The 27,747-nt window shown below is 43.7% G+C and overlaps 2 protein-coding genes across 4 annotated transcripts; both read left to right on the plus strand.

Annotated features, from left to right (window-relative positions):
* Positions 1-1,172: 1,172 nt before the first annotated feature.
* Positions 1,173-8,412, plus strand: LOC140895881 (putative methyltransferase DDB_G0268948). Its single transcript, XM_073306745.1, has 7 exons — positions 1,173-1,359; positions 3,610-3,738; positions 4,121-4,281; positions 4,754-4,967; positions 6,778-6,878; positions 7,289-7,426; positions 8,219-8,412. Exons 2-7 carry the CDS (start codon positions 3,628-3,630, stop codon positions 8,307-8,309), a joined length of 816 nt encoding a protein of 271 aa, XP_073162846.1. The 5' UTR covers positions 1,173-1,359; positions 3,610-3,627; the 3' UTR covers positions 8,310-8,412.
* An 87-nt stretch (positions 8,413-8,499) lies between these two features.
* Positions 8,500-23,050, plus strand: LOC140895880 (putative methyltransferase DDB_G0268948). Of its 3 annotated transcripts, XM_073306742.1 has the most exons (8): positions 8,500-9,102; positions 11,283-11,392; positions 16,357-16,485; positions 16,719-16,879; positions 17,352-17,565; positions 19,926-20,026; positions 20,437-20,574; positions 21,612-23,050. In XM_073306742.1, the coding sequence occupies exons 3-8, from the start codon at positions 16,375-16,377 to the stop codon at positions 21,727-21,729; spliced, it is 843 nt and encodes a 280-aa protein (XP_073162843.1). In that variant the 5' UTR covers positions 8,500-9,102; positions 11,283-11,392; positions 16,357-16,374; the 3' UTR covers positions 21,730-23,050. The 3 variants fall into 3 exon arrangements, with proteins under 3 accessions (XP_073162843.1, XP_073162845.1, XP_073162844.1); XM_073306744.1 differs by lacking the exon at positions 20,437-20,574; XM_073306743.1 differs by lacking the exon at positions 8,500-9,102 and having other exon boundaries at positions 9,404-11,392.
* The last annotated feature ends 4,697 nt before the right edge of the window (positions 23,051-27,747 follow it).

A 27,747-nucleotide genomic window follows, 5' to 3' on the forward strand; every position in this document is an offset into this window, starting at 1 on the left:
GGGGGAGGGGGGTTTAAAGTGAACCAGACTTTTTCTACCCCTAAAAGAAAAAGTTCAAGTTCAGTATGAGTTCTGGGCTAAGAGCTGGTTCTCATTTTGTTTGACGTCGTTTGCCTGTCGCACTAAATGACCTACCAAACTCAGTATTTGCTGCAGCAATGTAAAGTGATCTCACTGAAGTAAGCTTGTAGAAAATCTAAATTCACTTAAAATAGCTGCAAATTGAGTACACTACCATTAGAAGGGGGGGAGGAGGAGGAATAATAGATAATTGATATTTCTCTTATGATTTATGTTCTCGAATCTTTCCCATGGTCAGGAAAATTTCCCTTTCATTTCAATGAATTTTTTGTGTATAGTAAAATACACCCAGATTTCAAAGGTAATTTACCAACTCCCAGAAACGAACATGCTTCCCTAGATACATTTAATCTCCCAAAAAGCAGAATAAAAAAAATGCCCCATCCATCATTTCTGGGCATTGCCCGTACTGGAGATAACAGAACTTTACAGAAATCACGGAGGCTGGCACTACACACGCAGCAATTCACATGAAACAGAGGCATGTTCCAGGTGCTTCAAGTACTTTTCTGTATAGAAAGTATGGTAACTGGTTGGAAAAGCTTTTCAGTTCCACATCTCCAGGGGACTGTTACAGCCAAGAGAGAGGAAAGGAAAAGCAATAAAACCCCTCAAATACCTGCTCACAGTATCCTTTTGCATTCATCAAACTTAATTCTATTTAAGGTTCCAAATGCAAATCTCAAGGTAAAATTCAGAAGTAGTCAAAATCATGCTATAAAATATATTTACTCTAACATCCTCCGCAGGGTTAAACTTCTTGTTTCATGAACACACAACTTGAAAACTGACACAGGGTTTCCAAGACAGAGAAGAACCATTGTGAATGAGAGTTCATAGAATATCAGGGTTGGAAGGGACCTCAGGAGGTCATCTTGTCCAACCCCCTGTTCAAACAGGACCAATGCTCAATTTTTGCACCAGATCCCTAAATGGCCCCCTCAAAGATTGAACTCGCAACCCTGGGTTTAGCAGGCCAATGCTCAAACCACTGAGCTATCCCTCCACCCATACTACTGGCCAGTTCTTAAAATGCATTTGATTGGTTATATTTATTCAGCTGAAAACCAGCAGCCAATGGAATCTTCTGTTTCTAAAGCAGTGGATTAGGCTCAGCTGATCTGGGCACTAACAAATCAAAGCTTCCGGGTTCACAGGCTGGCTTCTCCCAAGCTGCGGAAAGAATATAGCTAATTCATCAACTATAGCAGGAGTTCTTGCTTCCTGGGCAGGGAGTCCCCTCCGTTTCGGGTTTCAGTGACATACACAGATAACAAGGTATGTTTCTTTTTATTGCTTCACAGTTTCTTTTGGTGTTTCTCATATGCTAACTTGTGCATGGAAGAGCTTGTCAGGTTGAGAAGTTTTTATCTCTGTGAAAGAAATGCATGATTTGGGGTTTGGAAAAAAATTGACTGAAAATGTTTGGTTTTGTCCAGTGGGCTACACAAGGGCAAATGATGATGGCTCAGCCCTAACGTTTACCTCCTATAAATTGTTATAATTCATTATGTCTCTGTGTCTTTTACTCTGCTTCCTGAAGTGTTTTTCTTTCAATGCCTTTTTGGCTTTGACAATAAAAGCATGAAGAATTGAATTAAATTGAAATCCTTTAGAGACAGAATGGTAGTTTCTAGTCAATAATATTCAGGTACTGATACAAGTCCCATTGTAGCTGAGCCTAGAGATCTTAAACTCTCATCTTCCTTGATGCATTCATCTGTGCCCTGTCCCCGTGACAGATTCAGATGCTGGAATCTGGAAGCTGGACTTTCAAATTTCGTAAAGGGGTGTAACTGACAAGTTTCCTGACAATCTCTACTACACACAATCTTTCGTGGACATGGTTTATAATGATATCAACCCCTTTTTCTCTCTGCAAGGCTGAATGCCATAGCACACCAGTGGGTTGCAGAATTAGCTAAGTTTAACTTCAAAGTCAAATATTGTCCAGAGAAATCTGATGTGGAGGCAAATAACCTACCCAGAAGTCCGCATATTCAAAATTGTGACAGAATATACTGAAGAGACAAGAAAAGATGTTTTGATTAATGCTGTCTTATAATGTATGGATGTACACAGAGACGTCAAGGTACTTTGGTTGACAGCTATTACTAGCAGCCTTTTGGCAGTAGGAAACTTCTCCAGGGGCATTAAACCCATCACAATGCCTCTTCCACAAGAAGACATTTTTGGCAGCCCAGAAGGACAATCCGGCTATGGCTAAATTCTTCATTGTAAATTATAGGGGGGAAAGCCTAATCACCAAGATAACAGAGGAGGATACACAGTATCTATTTCTGTATCTTATCCTGCAGTCTATCCAAGACGGATGTAAAAATTAGTAAATGAAGTGATAATGCTTTCTGGTATCGAGATTGTTTTATATTCAAGGTTTAATCATTTTGCATAATGTACAGCATTTTTTGTTCAGCAGATTTTTTTTTCTAAATGTGTGATATGCCCAGTGACTTTGCATTATGTGGTTATACCACTGATCATATAGGCAGTGTTATTTCATCAGATATGAATGTCTTTTGGACTATGAACTGTTCAGACCTGGCTATCCTGTCAGACTGTGGAACTTAGCTGTCACAGAGTATTCCTGCTTGATTGGCACTCACCTGGTATTTGGTGGACCCAGGTTCCCATCCCTGGTCTTAAACCAGGCACAGCAGAGACTTGAACTGGGATCTCCCACATTTGTGCCCAAACCACCAGGCTATGTACAGTAGTAGTTCTTACGTTCTCTCTGTGTGGCCCAATGAACTTTGAATTGCTTATACACAGTAGAACAACTTCAACAAGACAGAATGAAATTTGAAAGGCGGCTCTCATTTTAGAGGGTCTTCAGTGCCCCCTTTTTAGTTTTTGAAGTTTTTAAAATATTTTCCTGGTATTTTTGTCACTTCCACTTGGGGAGCGGAGGTGGTTTTCCCCCTTTTTTTCCTCTCTCTTCCCCACCCCCACATTTATTTCAGAGGGGAGAGAGACAATTTTCAAAAATGAGTAAGGAGAAAAAAAAAGAATAAACAAATGGTAAAAGGTATTGTAAAATAGCAAAAAAAACCAAAGTGCCACATTTTGCAATGTTTAAGTGACTGTTTTTGGACAAACAGTCAATTTTAAAAAGTAATTTTTTTACCTTTTTAAAAAAAAATAAAAAATCTTGACCGGCTATAAACATAGGCCCAAATAATCAGCTGGTGCAAATCAGCATAGGTCTGTTCCCTTCTGATTTGCAGCACTAAATGATCTGGCCCATATTGTATTTCCTCCCACAAACCGCTGTTACTCTGCTTTTTACATTTACCACCTTTACCCAAGACCAAGACACTTGAAAAAACAAAGTTCACTGACCCAATGCTAACATCTTTGCACTTAGCTTATTTCAGAAGTTAGAACTTCAGTACCTAATGTGAGTAATATTTAATTGGTTATACCATTGATCATATAAGAAGCATTATAATTACATAGTCAGTGGAGTTATGGCTAATGTAACAAAATGAATTTGCTTAATCCCCCTAGGTGCCAGTTTGCTGGAACATGGCTGTGCATTTGTTAGATACACAGTATAATGCAGATTCCTATCAGAAATACAGATTCTCTCCCTCTGAAAATCTCCAAAGTGTCATCTTCTCCTACCTGGAAGAAAAGGTAAGTGACCCTGTCAGGCCCTAGGCTGAGAATACATGTTGTTAGTTCTACTGTGGAAAAGACCTACAGACCAGTGCTTCTCAAGCTATCTGATGTCGGGGACCGGCAATTACTTTTTTCCAATGTGCACGCAGACCGGCAGCCGACGGCTCACGGACCGGCACCGGTCCGCGGACCACCACTTTGAGTAGCACTGCTCTAGAATACAGTAGGAGTGAAACCAATAGGATACTACAGAAATTACTCTAATTACCTGGAGAATCAGAGCCTTTTCTCTCTGACTAGGACTGGGTATGTTTACAGGGGTGTGAAGAGGACTAAGATTTGGCTCTTCATAAGAATTTGTGCTCCGCTTGCTGAGATGTGTCTGTTCTCTCCTCAGAAAGTAAACCCCATTCGGCTGGCAGTGGATGTTGGCTGCGGGTCAGGACAAAGCACTCGCGTACTTGCAGCTCATTTTGAGAAGGTGGTTGGAACAGACATCAGTGAAGCTCAAATCGAGGCAGCCAAACAAGCTGCCTCCTTCCCAAATGTTTCTTACCAGTAAGTGTTCCATAAAAGGATGCTTTCCCTTTGGGTGTATCCAGAGTGCTGACCTTTGCACAAAGCAAGCACTTCATGAACAGGACAGATACAGGCCAGCATTTTCAAACGAGGTCAGTCATTTCTAGGTGCCTGATTTCAAACATATTTGGTCTGCTTTTTCACAAAGTACCCAGAACTCACGACTCCATCTGAAAGTCAGCAGGAGCTGCAGGTGCTCGGCTTCTGAAAATCAGACCGCTCCTAATTAAATGCCGAAATATGGATTTTGGAGCTTGGGCTGACATTCTTAGGCCAAACCACTCTTCAGTTCCAAGGGAACAAAAAAGTGAGGCTTTTCAATGTCAGATTTTCAACAACACCACATTTCCTCTCAGCAGTGTCCACACCTGACAAGTTTCATGCACGTCAGGCCCCAGTAGAGACGACTCCTTCTTCCCAATTTAAATATCTTCCCTGTTTCCCTTTATAGTGTGTGCCCTGCAGAGGAGCTGCCATTTGAGGATGGTTCCGTGGACTTCATTACTGCTTTTACAGCTGCCCACTGGTTTGATATGCCGAGGTTCATGAAAGAAGTGGATCGAGTTCTCAGGCCACATGGCTGTGTGGCCCTTAGCACCTACACTACAGACTTCAGTATGCACTATAAAGACTGCTCGGAAAGGCTTACAGAAATCTTCACTGAGGTGGGAGAAGAAAACAATCCTTTTTTGAAAAAAAAGACACTCCATATGGCAGGAAGTGTATAGTATATTTTAAGGTTGCCAGACACTTTCCAGTATAAGACACTGTTTTCAGCTGTTTATAATTTTGCCAGACCTTAAGCGTTTGGGCTGAAATTTTCCTTTCTGCCTGTCTGCCACAGCAAAAACAGTCAGCCATTTCCAAAAAACAGAAATAGAGACTAATAGGTGCCTTTGCCCATTTCAAAACAAATCCTTATACCCATTGTGTTGAGAAGTGCTAGCTCCTCAGCGCTCTGGAGCAGAGCTTGGAATTTGCAGAGCGGTTGTGCGAGGGATGTGCCTTCCGATTTTTTTTCCCCATGGGAAAACCACCCAAACTTGGCTGAGTTATAACTCTTTGAAAAATTTCAGCTTGAACATTGTCAGTAGAGGGTTTGGCAGCTAAATTTTCCAAAGATTCCATCTGCAATGAACATGCTCCAGCTCCTCACAGCTCCTGGTGCTCGCCCACAGACTGTGAATGCACCATCCCCACACAGCAATTGAGTATGCTCCATCCTGAAGCTGTTCGGGCTGAGCTGGATGTTCCCTGCTGCAGGTCACTGTGGTGCTGGGCACCAGTTCTCACCGCAGGGACACTGTCTTCAGTGGTGCCCTGCTTATGCCCAGGCAGCATGAGCAGGAAGGAACCTGGCTCAATTCAGAGAGGACATGAGTTGTATGTAGGGTCTGAGCCAAAGTCCATGGAAGTATGCAAGAGTCATTTGACTCCACTGGGATTTGGATCTGGCCCTTATGGAACGCTGCCAGATGGTGTGGTACATTTGGGAAGGCTGGCTTGTGTTCAGGCAGCTTCCATCACATAAAACCCATTCCCAGACAAAAACTACCTTCACATTGAGGTATGGCTCAGAGAACATATGAATTACTTGGGATAAAATACATAAGTGGCTGTTGTAATTATCCCCTAATGGAGTATTACAAACCAGGACATTCAGAGTTATTGTTAGACTTACCTTCCCTAAGGTAAGGAGATGACTCAGGCCAGGTACCCAAAAAACATTAATTCTGTCCTCTACTGATACCATGTAATGCCCATAGAATTCTGACTAAGGCATTATAATGCTATGGTCTCTTTAGATTGAACTGATTGTAAAGACATATTAGCTTTCTGTCTTCTCCCACCTCCATAATGTCACTCAGTTAGGGGGCCATTTTGAGAAGGGTATCTATGAGAGTAAGGCTACAGTATGCCTCAACAAAGATGGCTGCTGTCTCCATGCACTTGGTCGTCATAGTATTCCTATCTGCCTCCTGATGGCACAGGTGGCCACCATCTTCGCTGAGGTGGCTTTATTCTCATTGCATGGGCAGTGATCATTTTGATGGAGGCCATCTTAGCTGAGGTCAGCCTTATGGCCTAAGCCCCATGTAAGAACAATGGAAGAGGTTATGTCCGCCATTTTGAAGTAGGGCAGTTTTTCATGGATATTCTCTGTAAAAGAACATTACTATACCACACCAACAGAAAGAGATTCGGTCTAGTACAAACAATAATGGGTGGGTGGTCGGGGGGAGGGAAATGACCATTAAACCCAAAATATAATTGTTCAGATGTAGCCCATTCACATAACTTCTGTGAGTATTATGTGTGGGGAAGTCTGAAGGGTCTGTATTATTCCATTATTCTCCTGTGTAGCTCTAACTGGCCCTCAGACCAGGCAGCCCTGAATCAGGGAGTGCAGCTCAGATGAAGTGGAGGATCAAGGCCTTACATAACATATTTGCTGTTTCTGTTCTGACTTTACAGACCCGGGACCTGCTTCTTGAATATGCAGATGAAAAAGTAAAACTTGTCTTTGCAGAGTATAAAGAGGTGTTTGAGTCTGTGCCTTTTCAGGACAAGCGGAGGTGAGACGACAAGGACAAAACTGAATTTTATGTAATCTCTTGCATTGTGGGATGTGTGAACCCTGGAATACTGGGCATTTGGGCGGTATTCATTGGTCTTCACTTTGAGACTGCAGGTTGCAGAAGATTCGTAGAGTTTAAGGCTAGACGGTAGCACTGAGATCATTTGGTCCAATGTCCTTCAAACAGATCTACGGTGTCTGGTCTGTCTGGTTCATCTGTGTGGCCTCCTCATCAAATGAGAGAGGTTTCCCCATAAACAAATGTCCAAAAAGGGGAAGGGATAACAGATCATGCCCCACATCTTAATAATCTGCATGAGCCAGATCCTCAGCTTGTATAAATCAGTGTAGCTCCATTATCCTCCAGGCTTACTTCTCCAATGTTCTGGTTTCTTCCCACTCTTGCAGAGTTACCCAGATCTTAGACAAAATTCCCATGTCTGTTTCTGGGGTGATCGGGTTATTCCAGTCCTTTTCCATGTATCAAGCCTTTCTGAGGAACGACCCTGAAGCAGCAAAATCCCTCCTCCAAAAAACTGAACAAAGGTAAAAACAATTTAAGAAAATGAGCAGAATGTGGGCAGCTCTCTTGTATGACATAGGTGAAGAGTGAGGTTGCAACAATTCCTCCAACGCTGGGGGAAGGGGAGGCAGTCATTGCACTGGTGCAGCCCTCTTTGCTCTGGGTCACTATTGTGAGTGTGGCTTTTTATGGGCCAGATCCTCAGCTGGCTTAAATCAGCAAAGCCCCATTAGCTTCAATAGAGCTATGCCAACTTAAACCAGCTGGGGATATGGCCCAGTATTTCTGCCAGAATCCCCTATGTGCATTGCTGTCACTGGTGAAGTCTAGCTTGATACTTCATAAAATAGGCAGCTTAGCTAATTTCCTCCTTCTGGTACTTGATACTGAGTATTTCCTTCTGGGACATCCTGAAGTTTAATTGGCAAAGGAATAAAATATTAAGAGCTTGAGCTTCTAGTTCCATCTTATACCCAATAAACCACAATCTCTTGGGCTATATGGTGCCTTCAGTCTCTTTATACAAACCCAGTAACACCAAAAGTTTCACGAATGGGCAGCCTACCATACGGTCCTCAGTAATTACGGTTAGTGACTGGCACAGGTAATGTGCTAAAACTGCTTTAGACATAGTAAACTTCTCCTGAAGTACGTTTTGTGTATCCTTTTATGATTAGAGTAGAATGTTTTTTGGTGGGACAGGTATGTCTTAGGCTGTGGTGCTAAGAACTGGCTGTCACCTCTGCTTCTGGTAGAACAGGAGTCAATGTATACAGTGAGAAAGTAAGTGACCCTTCCTCCATTTCTTGTTTCAGGTTCCTGGACACCATGGGAGTTTGCTCTAATGAAACCCAGGTAGAGATTGGGATAAGGAGTGTTTCTGTTCTAGGCTGCAAGGGGCCATGAATGGAAAATCCAGTGATGATCCTATAGCCAGAAGAAAAATCTCGATTTTTTGGTATCTACTTGTAACTGATGTTATCACCGTTCAATAAAGTCCATGGCAAAACTCCCATCCTCTTCAATGGGGGAGAAAGGAAGCACGATATCAAATAGTACCAATATTAGAAGGGCTTTCTCGGGGTGGTTGCTTCCTATATAAAGAGGAAAAGCACAGTGTTCTGTCCAGCGTCCCTTCAACAGCCATTGGAAGAAATCAAGGACCCTTTGCCACATAGAAGGCTGCAGAGATTGACTCATATCTGGAATATGCAATAAACATCATGTTTCCTAACAGCTGAGAGATTTTTGGAGGGCTTTATTGTCCTACTGAGTAAAAATAGCTTGCAGCAAGATCAACTGCTATATGTAATTCCCTGTCAATGGGGTAAGCAAATAGGAACAGCAATAATGTTGTAGAGTTCTCGGAATAATACGTCACAGGCATCTTTCAACCAAAGCCCTCCAAGGGTTGTTCCAGGTCGATCAGTATTACTGTCTGCGCTCCACATGAAGTGAAGAAGAGACCAGCCCCAAACATGCCAATTACAGAACTTCTTATTACAGGCCAAAGTTTCAGAAGAACTTGCCTTCCATTTAGGCACCAAAATAACTGACGGGATTTTCTAGAAATCTCAGCATCTTGGGTGTCTAGCTCCGTGTGAAAATCTGGCCATGAATGAGCGTTCTTGAAAATCTGACTCCATTTGTGGGTGCTGAGCACTTGAAAATCCAGCCCTAAGTGTCTAAGATAGCAATTGTAAGTCACTCCCATTAATTCTGTGGTTAAAGAGTAGCAGCCGTGTTAGTGGGAGGTGACTCCCAGCTTGAGGAGACAGACCCACGCTAGCTCTGACTGAGCTAGCCCACTGAAAATAGTGCAGCCATGGCAGCACAAGCAGCGGGAGGAGCTAGCTGCCCCTAGTACATCCCTAGGGTCTCAGGTGGGATCTTAGGGCAGCTAGTCCCTCCCACTCCTCATGCCGCTGCTGTCACTTTATTATTAGTGCACTACCTCGATCAGAGCTAGTGGGGGTATGTCTCCAAGCTGGGCATTAGCCCTCCAGCTCAGATTTAGACATTACCTAAGGGTGGAACTCATCCCCTTACAGTGAAGATCATCCTTAAAGCTGGTGGTTATTGTTATGATTAATTATTTGTATTATCATAGTGCCTGGGAGTCCTGCTCATAGACCAGAATTTCATTGTGCCAGGTTCTGTACAAATGCAGAACAATAGTCACAACATTTTCAGGCAGTTTATTATGATTGTATTTAACATTCCGGTAGCATCTTGTTGTGCCAGGCATTGAACACACGCATACGAAGGCCTGGTCCTGCCCCAAACACCTGACAGTCTAGGGCTCTGATCCTGCAAAGACTTCCCGACATAATTAACTTCACTAACATGACTTCAGTGGGATTATTTAGGTGCTTAAAATTAAGCAGATGTGGTTTGAAAACAAAAAAGCTAAAGGAAGTGTCACCTGCCCTCCAGCCAGCAATCACTGGCAGATTTGGCAGGGGTAGATCCTAAGGAGGGGTGTGAAGGAGAAGAAGAGGCTGATGGCCTTTTAGGTTTTTAACCACTCATTTGTTAGCTGTTTGTCACTAATGCAGCCTTTTAATTGCCAGAGTTCCAGCAGGTCCTGGTTATGCCCAGACCAGGAATTCAAGAGCAGCCTTTTGTCAATATTTCTTTTCGCTTCCACTCTTGGCTTAAACCAGAAAGCACAGAGATGTGGGGCAGGGGAGGGGGTGTGTTAAAGTGAACCAGACTTTTTCTACCCCTAAATGTTCAGTATGAGTTCTGGGCCAAGATTTTCCCATTTTGTTTGAAGTGGTTTGCCTGACCCAAGAAATGACCAACCAAACTCCAGTATTTGCTGCAACAATGTAAAGTGATCTCACTAAAGTAAGGTTTCAGAGTAGCAGCCATGTTAGTCTGTATTCGCAAAAAGAAAAGGAGTACTAGTGGCACCTTAGAGACTAACCAATTTATTTGAGCATAAGCTTTCGTGAGCTACAGCTCACTTCATCCGATGCACTGAAGTAAGCTTGTGGAAAATCGAAATTCCCTTAAAATAGCTGCAATTTGAGTACACTGATTAGAACGTGTGGAGGTGGAATAGATAATTTATGTTCCGAAATCTTTCCCATAGTCAGGAAAATCTCCCTTTCGTTTCAGTGACTTTCTTTTTTGTATGTAGTAAAATACATCCAGATTTCAAAGGTAACATATCAGCTCCCAGAAAGTACCATGCTTCCCTAGATACGTTTAATCTCCCAAAGAGCAGAATAAAATAATGCCCCATCCGTCATTCCTGGGCGTTCGTCTTACTGGAGATAACAGAACTTCACAGAAATCACAGAGGCTGGCACTACACACGCAGCAATTGACATGAAGCAGAGGCATATTACCAGGTGCTCCAAAAGAAACAAGAACTTTTCCGTATAGAAAGTGTGGAAACTGGTTGGAAAAGCTTTTCAGTTTCACATCTCTAGGGGACTGTTACACCCAAGAGTGAGGAAAGGAATAACAATTAAAGCCTACAAGTACCTCACAGTATCCTTTTGCATTCATCAAACTTAATTCTATGTAAGGTTCCAAATGCAAATCTCTTTGTAAAACTCAGAAGTAGTCAAAATCATGCCATAAAATATATTTACTCTAAAATACTCGGCAGAGTTAAACTTTGTTTCCCAGAAACACATCTCGATAAAGAGATGTCTCGGTCTAACTGACACAGGGTTTCCAAGAAAGAGAAGAAACATCATAAATGAGAGTTCTACTGGCCAGTTCTTAAAATGCATTTGATTGGTTATATTTATTCAGCTGAAAACCAGCAGCCAATGGAATCTTCTGTTCTCAAGTTTCTAAAACAATGGATTGCGCTCAGCTGACCTGGGCGTTAACAAATCAAAGCTTCTGGGTTCACAGGTTGGCTTCCCCCAGGCTGCAGAAAGAATACCGCTAATTCGTCAACTACGGCAGGAGTTCTTTCTTCTTGGGCAGGGAATCCATCTGTTTCAGTGACATACAGATACAAGGTACGTTTCCTTTGATTGCTTCACAGTTTCTTTTGGTGTTTCTCATATGCTAACTTGTGCCTGGCAGGGCTTGTCAGGTTGAGAAGTTTTTATCTCTGTGAAAGAAATGCACAATTAGGGGTTGCAAAACAATTGACTGAAAATGTTTTTGTCCAGTGGGCAAATGATGGTGGCTCAGCCCTAAGTTTTACCTCCTATAAATTGTTATAATTCTATGTCCTTTACTCTGCTTCCTGAGCTGTTTTTCTTTCCGTGTCCCTGTGGTTTTGACAATAAAAGCATGAAGAACTGAAATAAATTGAAATCTTTTAGAGACAGAATGGTACTATCTATTCTACAATATTCAGGGTACTGATACCAGTCCCATCGTAGCTGAGCCTAGAGGTCTTAAACTCTCATCTTCCTTGATGTATTCATCTGCGCCCTGTCCCCATGACAGATTCAGATACGGGAAGCTGGAGTTTCAGACTTTGTAAAGGGCTGTAACTGACAAGTTTTCCAACAACCTCTACTACACACAATCCTTTATGGACATGGTTTATAATGATATCAACCCCTTTTTCTCTCTGCAAGGCTGAATGCCATAGCACACCAGTGGGTTGCAGAATTAGCTAAGTTTAACTTCAGAGTCAAATATTGTCCAGAGAAATCTGATGTGGAGACAAATAACCTACCCAGAAGTCCCCTTATGGAAAAATGTGACAGAATGCACTGAAGAGACAGGCAAAGATGTTTAGATTAATGCTGTCTTATAATGTATGGATGTACACAGAGATGGCAAGGTACTTTGGTTGACAGCTATTGCTAGCAGCCTTTTGGCAGTAGGAGACTTAAACCCATCACAATGCCTCTTCCACAAGAAGACATTTTTGGCAGCCCAGAAGGAAAATCTGGCTATTGCTAAATTTCTTCACTGTTAGATATAGGGGGAAAAGCCTAATAACCAAGATAACAGGGGAGGATACACAGTATCTATGTCTGTATCTTATCCTAGATTCTATCCGAGACGGATGTAAATATCAGTAAATGAAGTGATATTGCTTTCTGGTATCGAGATTGTTCTATATCCAAGGTTTTATCATTTTGCATAATGTACAGGTTTTTTTATTCAGCAGATCTTTTTTTCTAAAGAGAATGTGATATGCCCAGTGACTTTGCATTATGTAGTTATACCACTGATTATATAGGCAGTGTTATTTCATGAGATATGAATGTCTTTGGGACTATAAACTGTTCAGACCTGGCTATCCTGTCCAATTGTGGAACTCAGCTGCCACAGAGTATTCCTGCTTGATTGGCATTCACCTGGCATTTGAGGGACCCAGGCTGCCATCCCTTAAAACAGGCAGAGCAGAGATTTGAACAAGGGTCTCCCATGTGAGTGCCCAAACCACTAGGCTATATACAGTAGTAGTTTTTATGCTCTCTCTGTGTGGCCCAATGAATATTGAGTTGCTTATACACAGTGGAACAGCTTCAACAAGCCAGAATGAAATTTGAAAGGTTGTTCTCATTTTACTGAAATGCTCCCTTTTTAGTTTTTGCTAAAATGTTTTTGTAATTTTAAAATATTTTTCCAGGTATTTTTGTCACTTTCATTTCGGGGGCGGGGGATTTCTTTCCCTTATTCCCCCATCCCCACAGTTATTTCAGAGGCGGGAGGGAGACAATTTTCAAAAATGAGTGAGGAGGGAAAAAAGGGAGGAGAGAAGGTAAAAGAAAATAAGAAAAACCAAAAAATTAATAGTAAAACGTATTTTAAAATAACAAAAAAAGAAAATGCCACATTTTGCAATGTTTAAGTGACTGTTTTTTGACAAATTGTCAGTTAAAAATAAGTATTTTTGACAAAAAATAATTTGACACATTTTGACCAGCCCTACTGTAAACATAGGCCCAGATAATCGGCTGGTCCAAATCAGCATAGCCCATTCCCTTCTGATTTGCAGCACTAGATGATCTGGCCCACATCATATTTCCTCCCACAAACCCCGGTATTCTGCTTTTTACATTTACCACCTATACCCAAGACAAAGACACTGGAAAAGCAAAGTTCACTGATCCGTATTTAACAAGAAGTATCTTTGCCCTTCACTGATTCCAAGGGTTAGAACTTCAGTTCGTAACTTGAGTAATATTTAATTGAGTTAATTACATAGTCAGTGGAGTTTGATCTTACGGCTTGTGATGTTGCACCCCATAATGCTTTATGGAAATATGCTTATGAATGTATATATGACATAACTGAAATATGTTTTATGCTACATATGCTGTGTAACATATCTCTGCAAAGGTTTTGATCCACTCAATATATTCATCCTATTTCTATGCATGTATCGTTTTGCATCTATCATATAAGCCTGCAGCTGTTGGGGGATGTGGTTCAGACCTGGGGCTGTTTGCGCAGCAGGCAAGCGTGTCTGGCTCAAACCAAGCAGGGCACTGAAGTCATAAGCGGGCAGGGAAAACAGACTCAGAGGTAATCAAAGCACATCAGGTGGCAGTCGCAAGGGGTTTTTTCATAGAATCATAGAATATCAGGGTTGGAAGGGACCCCAGAGGGTCATCTAGTCCAACCCCCTGCTCGAAGCAGGACCAATTCCCAGTTAAATCATCCCAGCCAGGGCTTTGTCAAGCCTGACCTTAAAAACCTCTAAGGAAGGAGATTCTACCACCTCCCTAGGTAACGCATTCCAGTGTTTCACTACCCTCTTAGTGAAAAAGTTTTTCCTAATATCCAATCTAAACCTCCCCCACTGCAACTTGAGACCATTACTCCTCGTTCTGTCATCTGCTACCATTGAGAACAGTCTAGAGCCATCCTCTTTGGAACCCCCTTTCAGGTAGTTGAAAGCAGCTATCAAATCCCCCCTCATTCTTCTCTTCTGCAGGCTAAACAATCCCAGCTCCCTCAGCCTCTCCTCATAACTCATGTGTTCCAGTCCCCTAATCATTTTTGTTGCCCTTCGCTGGACTCTCTCCAATTTATCCACATCCTTCTTGAAGTGTGGGTACTCCAGATGAGGCCTCCACACAGTACTCCAGATGAGGCCTCACCAATGTCGAATAGAGGGGAACGATCACGTCCCTCGATCTGCTCGCTATGCCCCTACTTATACATCCCAAAATGCCATTGGCCTTCTTGGCAACAAGGGCACACTGCTGACTCATATCCAGCTTCTCGTCCACTGTCACCCCTAGGTCCTTTTCCGCAGAACTGCTGCCTAGCCATTCGGTCCCTAGTCTGTAGCTGTGCATTGGGTTCTTCCGTCCTAAGTGCAGGACCCTGCACTTATCCTTATTGAACCTCATCAGATTTCTTTTGGCCCAATCCTCCAATTTGTCTAGGTCCTTCTGTATCCTATCCCTCCCCTCCAGCATATCTACCACTCCTCCCAGTTTAGTATCATCCGCAAATTTGCTGAGAGTGCAATCCACACCATCCTCCAGATCATTTATGAAGATATTGAACAAAACCGGCCTCAGGACCGACCCTTGGGGCACTCCACTTGATACCGGCTGCCAACTAGACATGGAGCCATTGATCACTACCCGTTGAGCCCGACAATCTAGCCAGCTTTCTACCCACCTTATAGTGCATTCATCCAGCCCATACTTCCTTAACTTGCTGACAAGAATACTGTGGGAGACCGTGTCAAAAGCTTTGCCAAAGTCAAGAAACAATACATCCACTGCTTTCCCTTCATCCACAGAACCAGTAATCTCATCATAAAAGGTGATTAGATTAGTCAGGCATGACCTTCCCTTGGTGAATCCATGCTGGCTGTTCCTGATCACTTTCCTCTCATGCAAGTGCTTCAGGATTGATTCCTTGAGGACCTGCTCCATGATTTTTCCAGGGACTGAGGTGAGGCTGACTGGCCTGTAGTTCCCAGGATCCTCCTTCTTCCCTTTTTTAAAGATTGGCACTACATTAGCCTTTTTCCAGTCATCCGGGACTTCCCCGGTTCGCCACGAGTTTTCAAAGATAATGGCCAATGGCTCTGCAATCACAGCCGCCAATTCCTTCAGCACTCTCGGATGCAACTCGTCCGGCCCCATGGACTTGTGCACGTCCAGCTTTTCTAAATAGTCCCTAACCACCTCTATCTCCACAGAGGGCTGGCCATCTCTTCCCCATTTTGTGATGCCCAGTGCAGCAGTCTGGGAGCTGACCTTGTTAGTGAAAACAGAGGCAAAAAAAGCATTGAGTACATTAGCTTTTTCCACATCCTCTGTCACTAGGTTGTCTCCCTCATTCAGTAAGGGGCCCACACATTCCTTGGCTTTCTTCTTGTTGCCAACATACCTGAAGAAACCCTTCTTGTTACTCTTAACATCTCTGGCTAGCTGCAGCTCCAGGTGCGATTTGGCCCTCCTGATATCATTCCTACATGCCCGAGCAATATTTTTATACTCTTCCCTGGTCATAAGTCCAACCTTCCACTTCTTGTAAGCTTCTTTTTTATGTTTAAGATCTGCTAGGATTTCACCATTAAGCCAAGCTGGTCGCCTGCCATATTTACTATTCTTTCGACTCATTGGGATGGTTTGTCCCTGTAACCTCAACAAGGATTCCTTGAAATACAGCCAGCTCTCCTGGACTCCTTTCCCCTTCAAGTTAGTCCCCCAGGGGATCCTGGCCATCCGTTCCCTGAGGGAGTCGAAGTCTGCTTTCCTGAAGTCCAGGGTCCGTATCCTGCTGCTTACCTTTCTTCCCTGCGTCAGGATCCTGAACTCAACCAACTCATGGTCACTGCCTCCCAGATTCCCATCCACTTTTTTTTTTGACAAGTTTCAGAGTAATAGCCGTGTTAGTCTGTATTCACAAAAAGAAAAGGAGTACTTGTGGCACCTTAGAGACTCACCAATTTATTTGAGCATAAGCTTTCGTGAGCTACAGCTCACTTCATCCACCCATCACATGGCTAATGTAACAAAGTGAATTTGCCTAATCGCCTTAGGTGCCAGTTTGCTGGAACATGGCTGTGCGTTTGTTTGAAGCACGACATCATGCAGTTTTGTATCAGAAATACAGATTCTCTCCCTCTGAAAATCTCCAAAGTCTCATCTTCTCCTACTTTGAAGAAAAGGTAAGTGACCCTGTCAGGCCCTAGGCTGAGAATACTGTGGAGAAGACCTATAGAATACAGTAGGAGTGAAACCAATAGGATACTACAAACGTTACTCTAATTACCTGGGGAATCAGAGCCTTTACTCTGTGACTAGGATTGGGTATGTGTACAGGGGTGTAAAGAGGACTAAGATTTGGCTCTTCATAAGACTTTGTGCTCCGCTTGCAGAGACTTGTCTGTTCTCTCCTCAGAAAGTAGATCCCATTCGGCTGGCAGTGGATGTTGGCTGCGGGTCAGGACAAAGCACTCGCGTACTTGCAGCTCATTTTGAGAAGGTGGTTGGAACAGACATCAGTGAAGCTCAAATCGAGGCAGCCAAACAAGCTGCCTCCTTCCCAAATGTTTCTTACCAGTAAGTGTTCCATAAAAGGATGCTTTCCCTTTGGATGTATCCAGAGTGCTGACCTTTGCACAAAGCAAGCACTTCATGAACAGGACAGATACAGGCCAGCATTTTCAAACGAGGTCAGTCATTTCTAGGTGCCTGATTTCAAACATATTTGGTCTGCTTTTTCACAAAGTACCCAGAACTCACGACTCCATCTGAAAGTCGGCTGGCGCTGCAGGTCCTCAGCTTCTGAAAATCAGGCCGCTCCTAATTAAATGCTGAAAAATGGATTTTGGAGCTTGGGCTGACATTCTTAGGCCAAACCACTCTTCAGTTCCAAGGGAACAAAAAAGTGAGGCTTTTCAATGTCAGATTTTCAACAACACCACATTTCCTCTCAGCAGTGTCCACACCTGACAAGTTTCATGCACGTCAGGCCCCAGTAGAGACGACTCCTTCTTCCCAATTTAAATATCTTCCCTGTTTCCCTTTATAGTGTGTGCCCTGCAGAGGAGCTGCCATTTGAGGATGGTTCCGTGGACTTCATTACTGCTTTTGCAGCTGCCCACTGGTTTGATATGCCAAGGTTCATGAAAGAAGTGGATCGAGTTCTCAGGCCACATGGCTGTGTGGCCCTTAGCACCTACACTACAGACTTCAGTATGCACTATAAAGACTGCTCGGAAAGGCTTACAGAAATCTTCACTGAGGTGGGAGAAGAAAACAATCCTCTTCTGAAAAAAAAAGACACTCCATATGGCAGGAAGTGTATAGTATATTTTAAGGTTGCCAGACACTTTCCAGTATAAGACCCTGTTTTCAGCTGTTTATAATTTTGCCAGACCTTAAGCGTTTGGGCTGAAATTTTCCTTTCTGCCTGTCTGCCACAGCAAAAACAGTCAGCCATTTCCAAAAAACAGAAATAGAGACTAATAGGTGCCTTTGCCCATTTCAAAACAAATCCTTATACCCATTGTGTTGAGAAGTGCTAGCTCCTCAGCGCTCTGGAGCAGAGCTTGGAATTTGCAGAGCGGTTGTGCGAGGGATGTGCCTTCCGATTTTTTTTCCCCATGGGAAAACCACCCAAACTTGGCTGAGTTATAACTCTTTGAAAAATTTCAGCTTGAACATTGTCAGTAGAGGGTTTGGCAGCTAAATTTTCCAAAGATTCCATCTGCAATGAACATGCTCCAGCTCCTCACAGCTCCTGGTGCTCGCCCACAGACTGTGAATGCACCATCCCCACACAGCAATTGAGTATGCTCCATCCTGAAGCTGTTCGGGCTGAGCTGGATGTTCCCTGCTGCAGGTCACTGTGGTGCTGGGCACCAGTTCTCACCGCAGGGACACTGTCTTCAGTGGTGCCCTGCTTATGCCCAGGCAGCATGAGCAGGAAGGAACCTGGCTCAATTCAAAGAGGACATGAGTTGTGGTGGTAGAGGGAGTAGATTAAGACAAGGAGCTTGAGGAGGACGGGGAGTCTAGGACTTGGAGCCAATGAGAACTGGTTGTCAAGGAGAAAAGGACAAGATGCCCAAGAGTGAGATGAGGGGGTACTGTGAGGTGGCATGAGGACCTTGGGGATGGAGGCTGAGATTTTTAATGTTTGTGAAACTCTCAAACACTATAGTGGTGAGTAACACAGAGAAGCCCACACAGAAATTAATAACTGTGCATGGCAGGGTTTGAATAGTATGCAGGAAATAAGGCATGAGGTCACTCGTTGGACAATCAGGATAAAGCAAAATATTAATGAGCTACACATTATGTGCGCATTCTCCATCTTGTTCACTGCGTTAGGCAGGGGGCCTGTGGAAAAACTAGTATCCAGTCATGTAACTTAAAGACTATATCATAGAAAAGGTGTACTATGGAGGCAAATTAAGGTTACACAAACAACCTTAATTCTGGCATTTCTTAACTTTGAGTGCTTGACTTTGTATCCTGGATAATGTTCTTTTAATGTAGCCTTGGGGTTGTATGTAGGGTCTGAGCCAAAGTCCATGGAAGTATGCAAGAGTCATTTGACTCCACTGGGATTTGGATCTGGCCCTTATGGAACGCTGCCAGGTGATGTGGTACATTTGGGAAGGCTGGCTTGTGTTCAGGCAGCTTCCATCACATAAAACCCATTCCCAGACAAAAACTACCTTCACATTGAGGTATGGGTCAGAGAACATACGAATAACTTGGGATAAAATACATTAGTCGCTGTTGTAATTATCCCCTAATGAAGTATTACAAACCAGGACATTCAGAGTTATTGTTAGACTTACCTTCCCTAAGGTAAGGAGATGACTCAGGCCAGGTACCCAAAAAACATTAATTCTGTCCTCTATTGATACCATGTAATGCCCATAGAATTCTGACTAAGGCATTATAATGCTATGGTCTCTTTAGATTGAACTGATTGTAAAGACATATTAGCTTTCTGTCTTCTTCCACCTCCATAATGTCACTCAATTAGGGGGCCATTTTGAGAAGGGTATCTATGAGAGTAAGGCTACAGTATGCCTCAACAAAGATGGCTGCTGTCTCCATGTACTTGGTCGTCATAGTATTCCTATCTGCCTCCTGATGGCACAGGTGGCAACCATCTTCCCTGAGGTGGCTTCATTCTCATTGCATGGGCAGTGATCATTTTGATAGAGGCCATCTTAGCTGAGGTCAGTCTTATGGCCTAAGCCCCATGTAAGAACAATGGAAGAGGTTATGTCCGCCATTTTGAAGTAGGGCAGTTTTTCATGGATATTCTCTGTAAAAGAATGTTACTATGCCACACCAACAGAAAGAGATTCGGTCTAGTACAAACAATAATGGGTGGGTGGTCGGGGGGAGGGAAATGACCATTAAACCCAAAATAAAATTGTTCAGATGTAGCCCATTCACATAACTTCTGCGAGTATTGTGTGTGGGGAATTCTGAAGGGTCTGTATTATTCCATTATTCTCCTGTGTAGCTCTAACTGGCCCTCAGACCAGGCAGCCCTAAATCAGGGAGTGCAGTTGAGATGAAGTGGAGGATCAAGGCCTTACATAACATATTTGCTGTTTCTGATCTGACTTTACAGACCCGGGACCTGCTTCTTGAATATGCAGATGAAAAAGTAAAACTTGTCTTTGCAGAGTATAAAGAGGTGTTTGAGTCTGTGCCTTTTCAGGACAAGCGGAGGTGAGACGACAAGGACAAAACTGAATTTTATGTAATCTCTTGCATTGTGGGATGTGTGAACCCTGGAATACTGGGCACTTGGGCGGCATTCATTGGTCTTCACTTTGAGACTGCAGGTTGCAGAAGATTCATAGAGTTTAAGGCTAGACGGTAGCACTGAGATCATTTGGTCCAATGTCCTTCAAACAGATCTACAGTGTCTGGTCTGTCTGGTTCATCTGTGTGGCCTCCTCATCAAATGAGAGAGGTTTCCCCATAAACAAATGTCCAAAAAGGGGAAGGGATAACAGATCATGCCCCACATCTTAATAATCTGCATGAGCCAGATCCTCAGCTTGTATAAATCAGTGTAGCTCCATTATCCTCCAGGCTTACTTCTGCAATGTTCTGGTTTCTTCCCACTCTTGCAGAGTTACCCAGATCTTAGACAAAATTCCCATGTCTGTTTCTGGGGTGATCGGGTTATTCCAGTCCTTTTCCATGTATCAAGCCTTTCTGAGGAGCGACCCTGAAGCAGCAAAATCCCTCCTCCAAAAAACTGAACAAAGGTAAAAACAGTTTAAGAAAATGAGCAGAATATGGGCAGCTCTCTTGTATGACATAGGTGAAGAGTGAGGTTGCAACAATTCCTCCAACGCTGGGGGAAGGGGAGGCAGTCATTGCACTGGTGCAGCCCTCTTTGCTCTGGGTCACTATTGTGAGTGTGGCTTTTTATGGGCCAGATCCTCAGCTGGCTTAAATCAGCAAAGCCCCATTAGCTTCAATAGAGCTATGCCAACTTAAACCAGCTGGGGATATGGCCCAGTATTTCTGCCAGAATCCCCTATGTGCATTGCTGTCACTGGTGAAGTCTAGCTTGATACTTCATAAAATAGGCAGCTTAGCTAATTTCCTCCTTCTGGTACTTGATACTGAGTATTTCCTTCTGGGACATCCTGAAGTTTAATTGGCAAAGGAATAAAATATTAAGAGCTTGAGCTTCTAGTTCCATCTTATACCCAATAAACCACAATCTCTTGGGCTATATGGTGCCTTCAGTCTCTTTATACAAACCCAGTAACACCAAAAGTTTCACGAATGGGCAGCCTACCATACGGTCCTCAGTAATTACGGTTAGTGACTGGCACAGGTAATGTGCTAAAACTGCTTTAGACATAGTAAACTTCTCCTGAAGTACCTTTTGTGTATCCTTTTACGATAAGAGTGGAATGTTTTTTGGTGGGACAGGTATGTCTTAGGGCTTGTCACCCCCCGAGTGACATAAGTTACATTGACTTAAAGCGGTGTCCACACCACGCTGCTAGCAGGAGACGATCTCCCACTGATACAGCTTCCACCTCTCATTGAGGTGGAGTGATTATGTGGACTGGAGAGCGCTCTCCCGTTGGCATAGCACGTCTTCACCAGGCGCATTACATTGGCGCAGCTGATCAATGCAGCTGCGCCGATGTAGCGCAGTAGTGAAGACAAGCTCTTAGGCTGCGATGCTAAGAACTGGCCTGGCTGTCACCTCTGCCTCTGGTAGGACAGGAGTCTGTCTATGCACTGAGAAAGTAAGTGACCCTTCCTCCATTTCTTGTTTCAGGTTCCTGGACACAATGGGAGTTTGCTCTAATGAAACCCAGGTAGAGATTAGGATAAGGAGTGTTTGTGTTCTAGGCTGCAAGGGGCGACAAATGGAAAATCCAGCAATGACCCAATAGCCAGAAGAAAAATCCTGATTTTGGTTTCTACTTATAACCAGATCGATAAAGACAAGGTAACACACCACGGAAGGGATCATTTGAACTACTCATACATATTGCTGGGTTCCAGGTTAATCATTTCGGCTCCAGAGAGAGACCTCGGCATCAGTGGAGGGGAGCAAACAAAATATTAAGATGCATGAGGAGTGGGGTTGAAAGTAATACAGCCTCCCTATGAACTCTGTGCTCAATCCTGGGCATTCTACTTCAGAAAGGATATAGCAGACAAAAGTGTTCAAAAATGGGTGATAAAATTATTAAACGCCTGCAGAAACTTTGAAGGAAGAGATCTGATACTGGCCACTACTGGAAGCAGGCTACTAGAAAGGATGGACCACTGATCTGATGTGCTGTAGTATTTTTTGGCTTCCCATGGTGAGGCAATGTCTCAGCTTCTCATGTACCACTCTCATAAATCTGTCCATTTAAAAAAAAAAAATATATATATATATAGTCCCAATGGGTGAAATTATACAGGGAGTCAGCACAAAGCCTATGAACTGCTTAATCCCTATTTTGTTCTGACTCTTTGCATGAGGTGACTTTCCCCTACTGAAAACAGGATAAGGGACACATTCTCTTTTAGGATCTTCTCTGAGCTGTTCCTCAGTTTAGCATTTCAGAACTGCTGTTATTTTATTGGATCCAGAAGGAACAGGGGAGGGATGATTACATACACCAAAAGCATTTCTTTGGACATTAAAGAACACTTCACAGCACAAGCACTGTGAGGAAATGGCAATGCAACAGTCTCTAAAGTGCAATAAACTTTACAGCTACAACACATTTACAAGTCTGGTAAATTTGAGTCTTCTTCCTGGACCTGGATGTGTTGCTGTGACCCTGCTGGCATGTCACTGCCCAGGATGGTTTTGGAATCTATGCAGTGGTACCCATTCTCCTCCACCTTTGGTTCCAGCCCACCTGTCCAGTGACCTCCCCCTCTGAGGCTGGCACTTGATGCAGGGTTTAGAGAACATGGCCCCTTTAAAACGTTGCCTGCAGCAGAGGACGTACTGATTGTTCCAGGAAGAGGAAGCGCTGGTTGTTCCAGGGGTGTGGAGAGAGGGAGAGTGACAGGGAGTGTGTGCCTGGAGCTCCAGACAAGAGGGCTGTGATGTTGTATGATTAAAGATGACCATTTATATCATTGATATTGCCACTGTTACCTAATTGCAACAAATCTTGCACAAAGTGTATCATGTAAGGTGTCCATGGAAAAGTTACAATCTATTGAGTATGATTTTCCTGATTAAATCACTGTATCTAAAGTTATGAATATTGGTATGTATTTGTATCTCCAACATGTGGTTTGTTCCTGGGTGACACCCTCCAGATAGATTTACATCAGGGCTAGATAGCTATGTGTTGATGGCCTATCAAGGACACTCCACTCACACAAAGGCCATTGAAAAAAGTCATCTGGTCCAGATAGCTCTTCCTGCAGATGCCTGAGACAGCAAGGGGCCAATGGCCACCCCTGTCATTCAGCAAAACATGTAAAGGCATGTGGTGTGGACATGTGACCTTGGACGCCATCTTGGGCCAGTAACTTTCCATCCTGGTCTGTGGGCTTTGTTTGAGACAGTGAATTTCCATGCACATGGTAAAGGATATAAAAGCCCCTGAGACACGTCCATTTTGTCTCTTTCCTACTCAAATTCCCTGGATTGTGGATTTACAACTGTGGTTAGATGTTTGGCTCTGTGTGTGTGTGTGTGTGTGTGTGCTGTGTTCTCAGCTGGCACAGCAGACCTCAAGCGGACCACCCAATGACTACATGAACAGTTAAGGGATGAAGGCCCCAGTCGAAGCACAATACTAGTATCCCACAGACTCTACCGGACCACTAATACATGTATGCCCATAACAATGGCATTGCTCCACACTACCCCAAATTCGACCCAGCGAGGTTGATTTTAGTGCTAAACCCCTCGCCGGGAAGGAGTACAGAAATTGATTTTAAGAGCCCTTTAAGTCGACAAAACAGGCTTGGTCGTGTGGACGGGTGCAGGGTTAAATCGACCTACCACTGCTAAATTCAACCTAAACTTGTAGGTAGACCAGGGCTTGGACTTGGTTGTCTGGATGGCAGCCAAGGGCTGGAATGCCTAAAGGGGACTGTTTGGCTTCTGGTTAACCAGTGTGGCACTGCAGAAGCCCTTTTGTTACTGGCTTGGTGAATCTAAATTATAGAACAAACCAGCAGTTCTGGGGGGTTGTCTGCCCTATTTCTCGCAGTCTGCCCTTTGGGAAGCATTCTCAGTGTGGTCCAGCCGAGGCACCCAATCACAAGGGCTACAACAAGCAGGCCCTCACATAATGAAGCAACCAAAAACCTACCCAAAGTCTGGGAAGGACAGAGCGGCTGAGCAGGGATGCTCCCGGACAGAAGCCAGGAGGGGCACTGCAAGAGTGGAACCAATGGGAACTCCAGGGGAGGGGGAGAAGTTTATAACTAGGAGGAGTGGGCGCCCCACTGAAGAACTTACCAGTGGAGCAGGCCAGGAGCCGAAGGGTTTGCTGTAAGAATTGTGTTGCAGGGACTTTGCCAGTTGGATTTAGGCTCCTTCACCCTACTGGAGAAGAAGAGAACTAGAATTGCTGCAGGCTGTACGAATTGAAGGCTGTCTTTGCAAAGACTCAAGGGGAGTTTGAAGGAGTCTGTGCAACTATCGTCTGTGTCCCTCTTTAAGGAGCTGGCCATACCCTCCAGAGGGTTTGGACGCTATTCAACAGAGACTGAGAAGAGTGAATCCTCCCTGAGAAGGGCCCTTTAATGCTATATAATATAGATGATAGCTCGCTATATCAAGGTCCTGAAAAGACTAAACTCAGGTCTATACCCTAGCAGACGGGTAAGCGGAGTCACAGGAAAGGGGAAAGAAATAATATTCTTGACATTAGCTCAGTGCTTTCCCTGAGCCTGTTACACTTACAATCCAGGGCCGTTACGCTGCAAACACTTTTGCACGCGCTCGACTTTACTCACATGACCTTGGTAGGATTGGTTATGTGCTTACAGGTAGGTATGTCTGTAAGTATTCGCAGGATCAGGGCTTAAGCAGACAAGCGAGTAGTCAATGTGGGGAGGGCAGGAATACAATCAAATGTATAGCGTTTTGACATGCCTATAGGGCGGGTAAGAAACGTGCTGAGGCTAAGCCTCCCCGAACGAGGCAAGAAGTGCTGGATGCAGCGCACCTCTCTTTGGAGGCCCACCACCTTTGGACCGCCGCTGCCCGCAGCTCCCACAAAGCAGTGGGGGGGCACCAGCACCAGGACTGTGGCCCTGCCTGTGCTCCACCCCGTGGCCCTGCCCACGCTGCGCTTCTTTCGCCTGAGACTCCACCCCCGCTCTGCCTCTCACTCCTCTCCACCCCCTCTCCCCCGTCGCTTGCCCTTAAGGCAGGTGGGGGCAGAAAGAAGTGGGTGGCAGGGGGCTCAGGGAGGGGGCGGAGAGGAGATGGTGGGGGGCCTCAGTGGGAGGGGGCATAGAGGAGCAGGCAGAGGGGGCCTTGGGCAGAGAGGAACAAGTGGGAGGCTCTTGGGGGTGGAGATTTGTCAGGGATCTGTCCTGAGGAGGGATCTGATGGAGAAGAGGAGAATTGCCTCTTCTTTAACCCCTAGTTTGTGAGCTGTTTCTGGGCTCAAGCCTGCAAATCACTGAGCACTGTGACCATGACCCAACATAGCACTTAAAGTAGAGACTCGCCTTTGAACACCTGAATGGTCCCAGTGACTTTTCTTAAATGTTGCTTGTTCTTTCGTTCGATGGTACAGATCCCTATTGACTTGTGAACCTATAGAAGTACAAAGACCCAGTTCAGATGAATGTCCAAAACCTCGGATACTTACGTGTAGCTTGTCCAAATCCCGTTTTCTGGCTGGTCTGCATTCTTTTAATTCCAGTAGTTTCAATATGTTCTGGTGAACCCAGACCAGAGACACTTCGAGAACAAGCCAGGAACACAAGAACAGCCTTTTGTGCAATATTGCAGTTCTTTCACTTCCACTCTTGGCTTAAACTAGAAAGTGCAGAGACGGGGCGGGGGCGGGGGGGAGACTTTTCAAAAGTCGGACAACTTTTTGCTCCTCAGAAAAGTTCAGCATGAGTTTAGATGAGGGGCCAGTTCCCATTTTAGCTGAAGGGGTTTGCCTCTCCCGCCAAATGACCCACCCCGTAAAGTGATCTCGCTGAGCACACAATTCGAGCACAGAACGATTAGGGAAGGAATAGGTCATTAATATTTCTGTTATGTTTATAGGTATTTTATGGGGCCATATCTTACCCATACTCAGAAAAAATCCTTTTCATTTCAATGGGAGTTTATATATAGACATATTAAATACAACAAAATACATCCAGATTTCAAGGTAATTTAGCAGGCCCTGAGTGTCACATGCTGCCCTAGGTGCAGGGGTCAAAAAGAATACACCATAACTGGGTGGGAACTGTTAGTCTTCTTGGAGATAACAGAACTGCACCAAAATCATTGAGGCTGGCTCTATAGGGACAGGAATTCACATGAAGTGAGCACATTGGCAGGAGCTCCAAAAGAAATAAGAATTTTCAATCTACAAAGATAGTACTGACAATATACAAAGGCGGAAAAGCTTTTGGTTCCACATTTCTAGGGGACTTAAGTCATAACAGCTGAAAGGAACAACAGTTAACCCAACAAATACCTGACAATATCCTTTCACGTTCATCAAACTTCATTCTGTTTAAGGTTCGAAATGCAAATCTCATTGCAAATGTCAGGATTTGTCAAAATTACCCTATAAAATATATTAACTCCAAAATGCTATAAACGTTTTTATTCGTTGTCTTTGTTTCACATCCTGAAATGATGCAGGGCCATCTCAGGCTGCCAGGCATGGGTTTTCCAAGAGAAAGAAGAAACACTTCTGAATTAGAGCACTATTTGTCATCTCTTAAAATTCAGTCAATTGGTTACATTTATATAATCAGAAGCCAATGGAATCTATTGTTCTCATGGTTCTAAAACTAGACTGCACCGAATTGAAATACACAATTAAGAAGCTGTCCGATTCAAAGGCTGGCCTCCCACCAATGTAGAGAAACAGTGCAGTTAATTAATGAATTTAGCACGGAATCTGTCTGCTTCAGATTTCAGTGACATACATAGATACAAGGCATTTTACTGCACTTTACTGTTTTGCTGTTTCTTCCAGACTTTATCACATGCAAATTTTTTTCTGGTAGGGCTCCTCAGTAGAGCTGGTTGAAAATGTTTCCGTGGAATAGGTTTCCGTTAGAAAATATTGTTTTGTTGAAATCAAAGTGTTGCACAGGAAAGTGTCAATTCCAACAACAATTTTGATAGAAAAGATACAAAATCAAAATGGAATACTTTTTGTTTTGTTTTGACATTCATCTTGAATTTTTATATAATATCTATAGGATATAATTAGTTACATTTTGATATTGAAACACAACCTTTTGCCTGTATCAAAAGGAAATGCTGACATTATTGAAACATTCATTTTGATAAGAATCTTTAGATTTTTCCGGAGCAAAATATTTCAGAATATTCCATAAAAAACATTGACTTTTGGCCCTGATGCACTGTTGGGATTTCCCACCAACTCTACGTCACAGGTTGAGAAGCTTTTATCACTGTGAAAGAAATGTACAATTTAGGGTGAAAATAAAATTGTCTGAAAATATTATTGTCCAGTAGGCTACAGAAGGGCAGATGATGGTAGCTTAGTATCTTTAAAGAATTACAACCCATACTCTATGGGGATCACATCTTAAAAGAAATCTTTCTCAAAACCCCTCCTCTGGCAATCCCCGAACCTCTCCAAACTCATCATTAGAAGCAAGATCACTAGGACCAAAAGCCGCCATCTCAAAGCCAAAACAACAGATGCAAAACCTGCAGACACATCTCCTCTGCTACAATGATCAACACCCCCACCCCCAATCCACATTTCCAGATCCAAGGG

Source organism: Lepidochelys kempii, chromosome 11 (assembly GCF_965140265.1).
Source record: "Lepidochelys kempii isolate rLepKem1 chromosome 11, rLepKem1.hap2, whole genome shotgun sequence".
Classification (NCBI taxonomy): Eukaryota; Metazoa; Chordata; order Testudines; family Cheloniidae; genus Lepidochelys; species Lepidochelys kempii.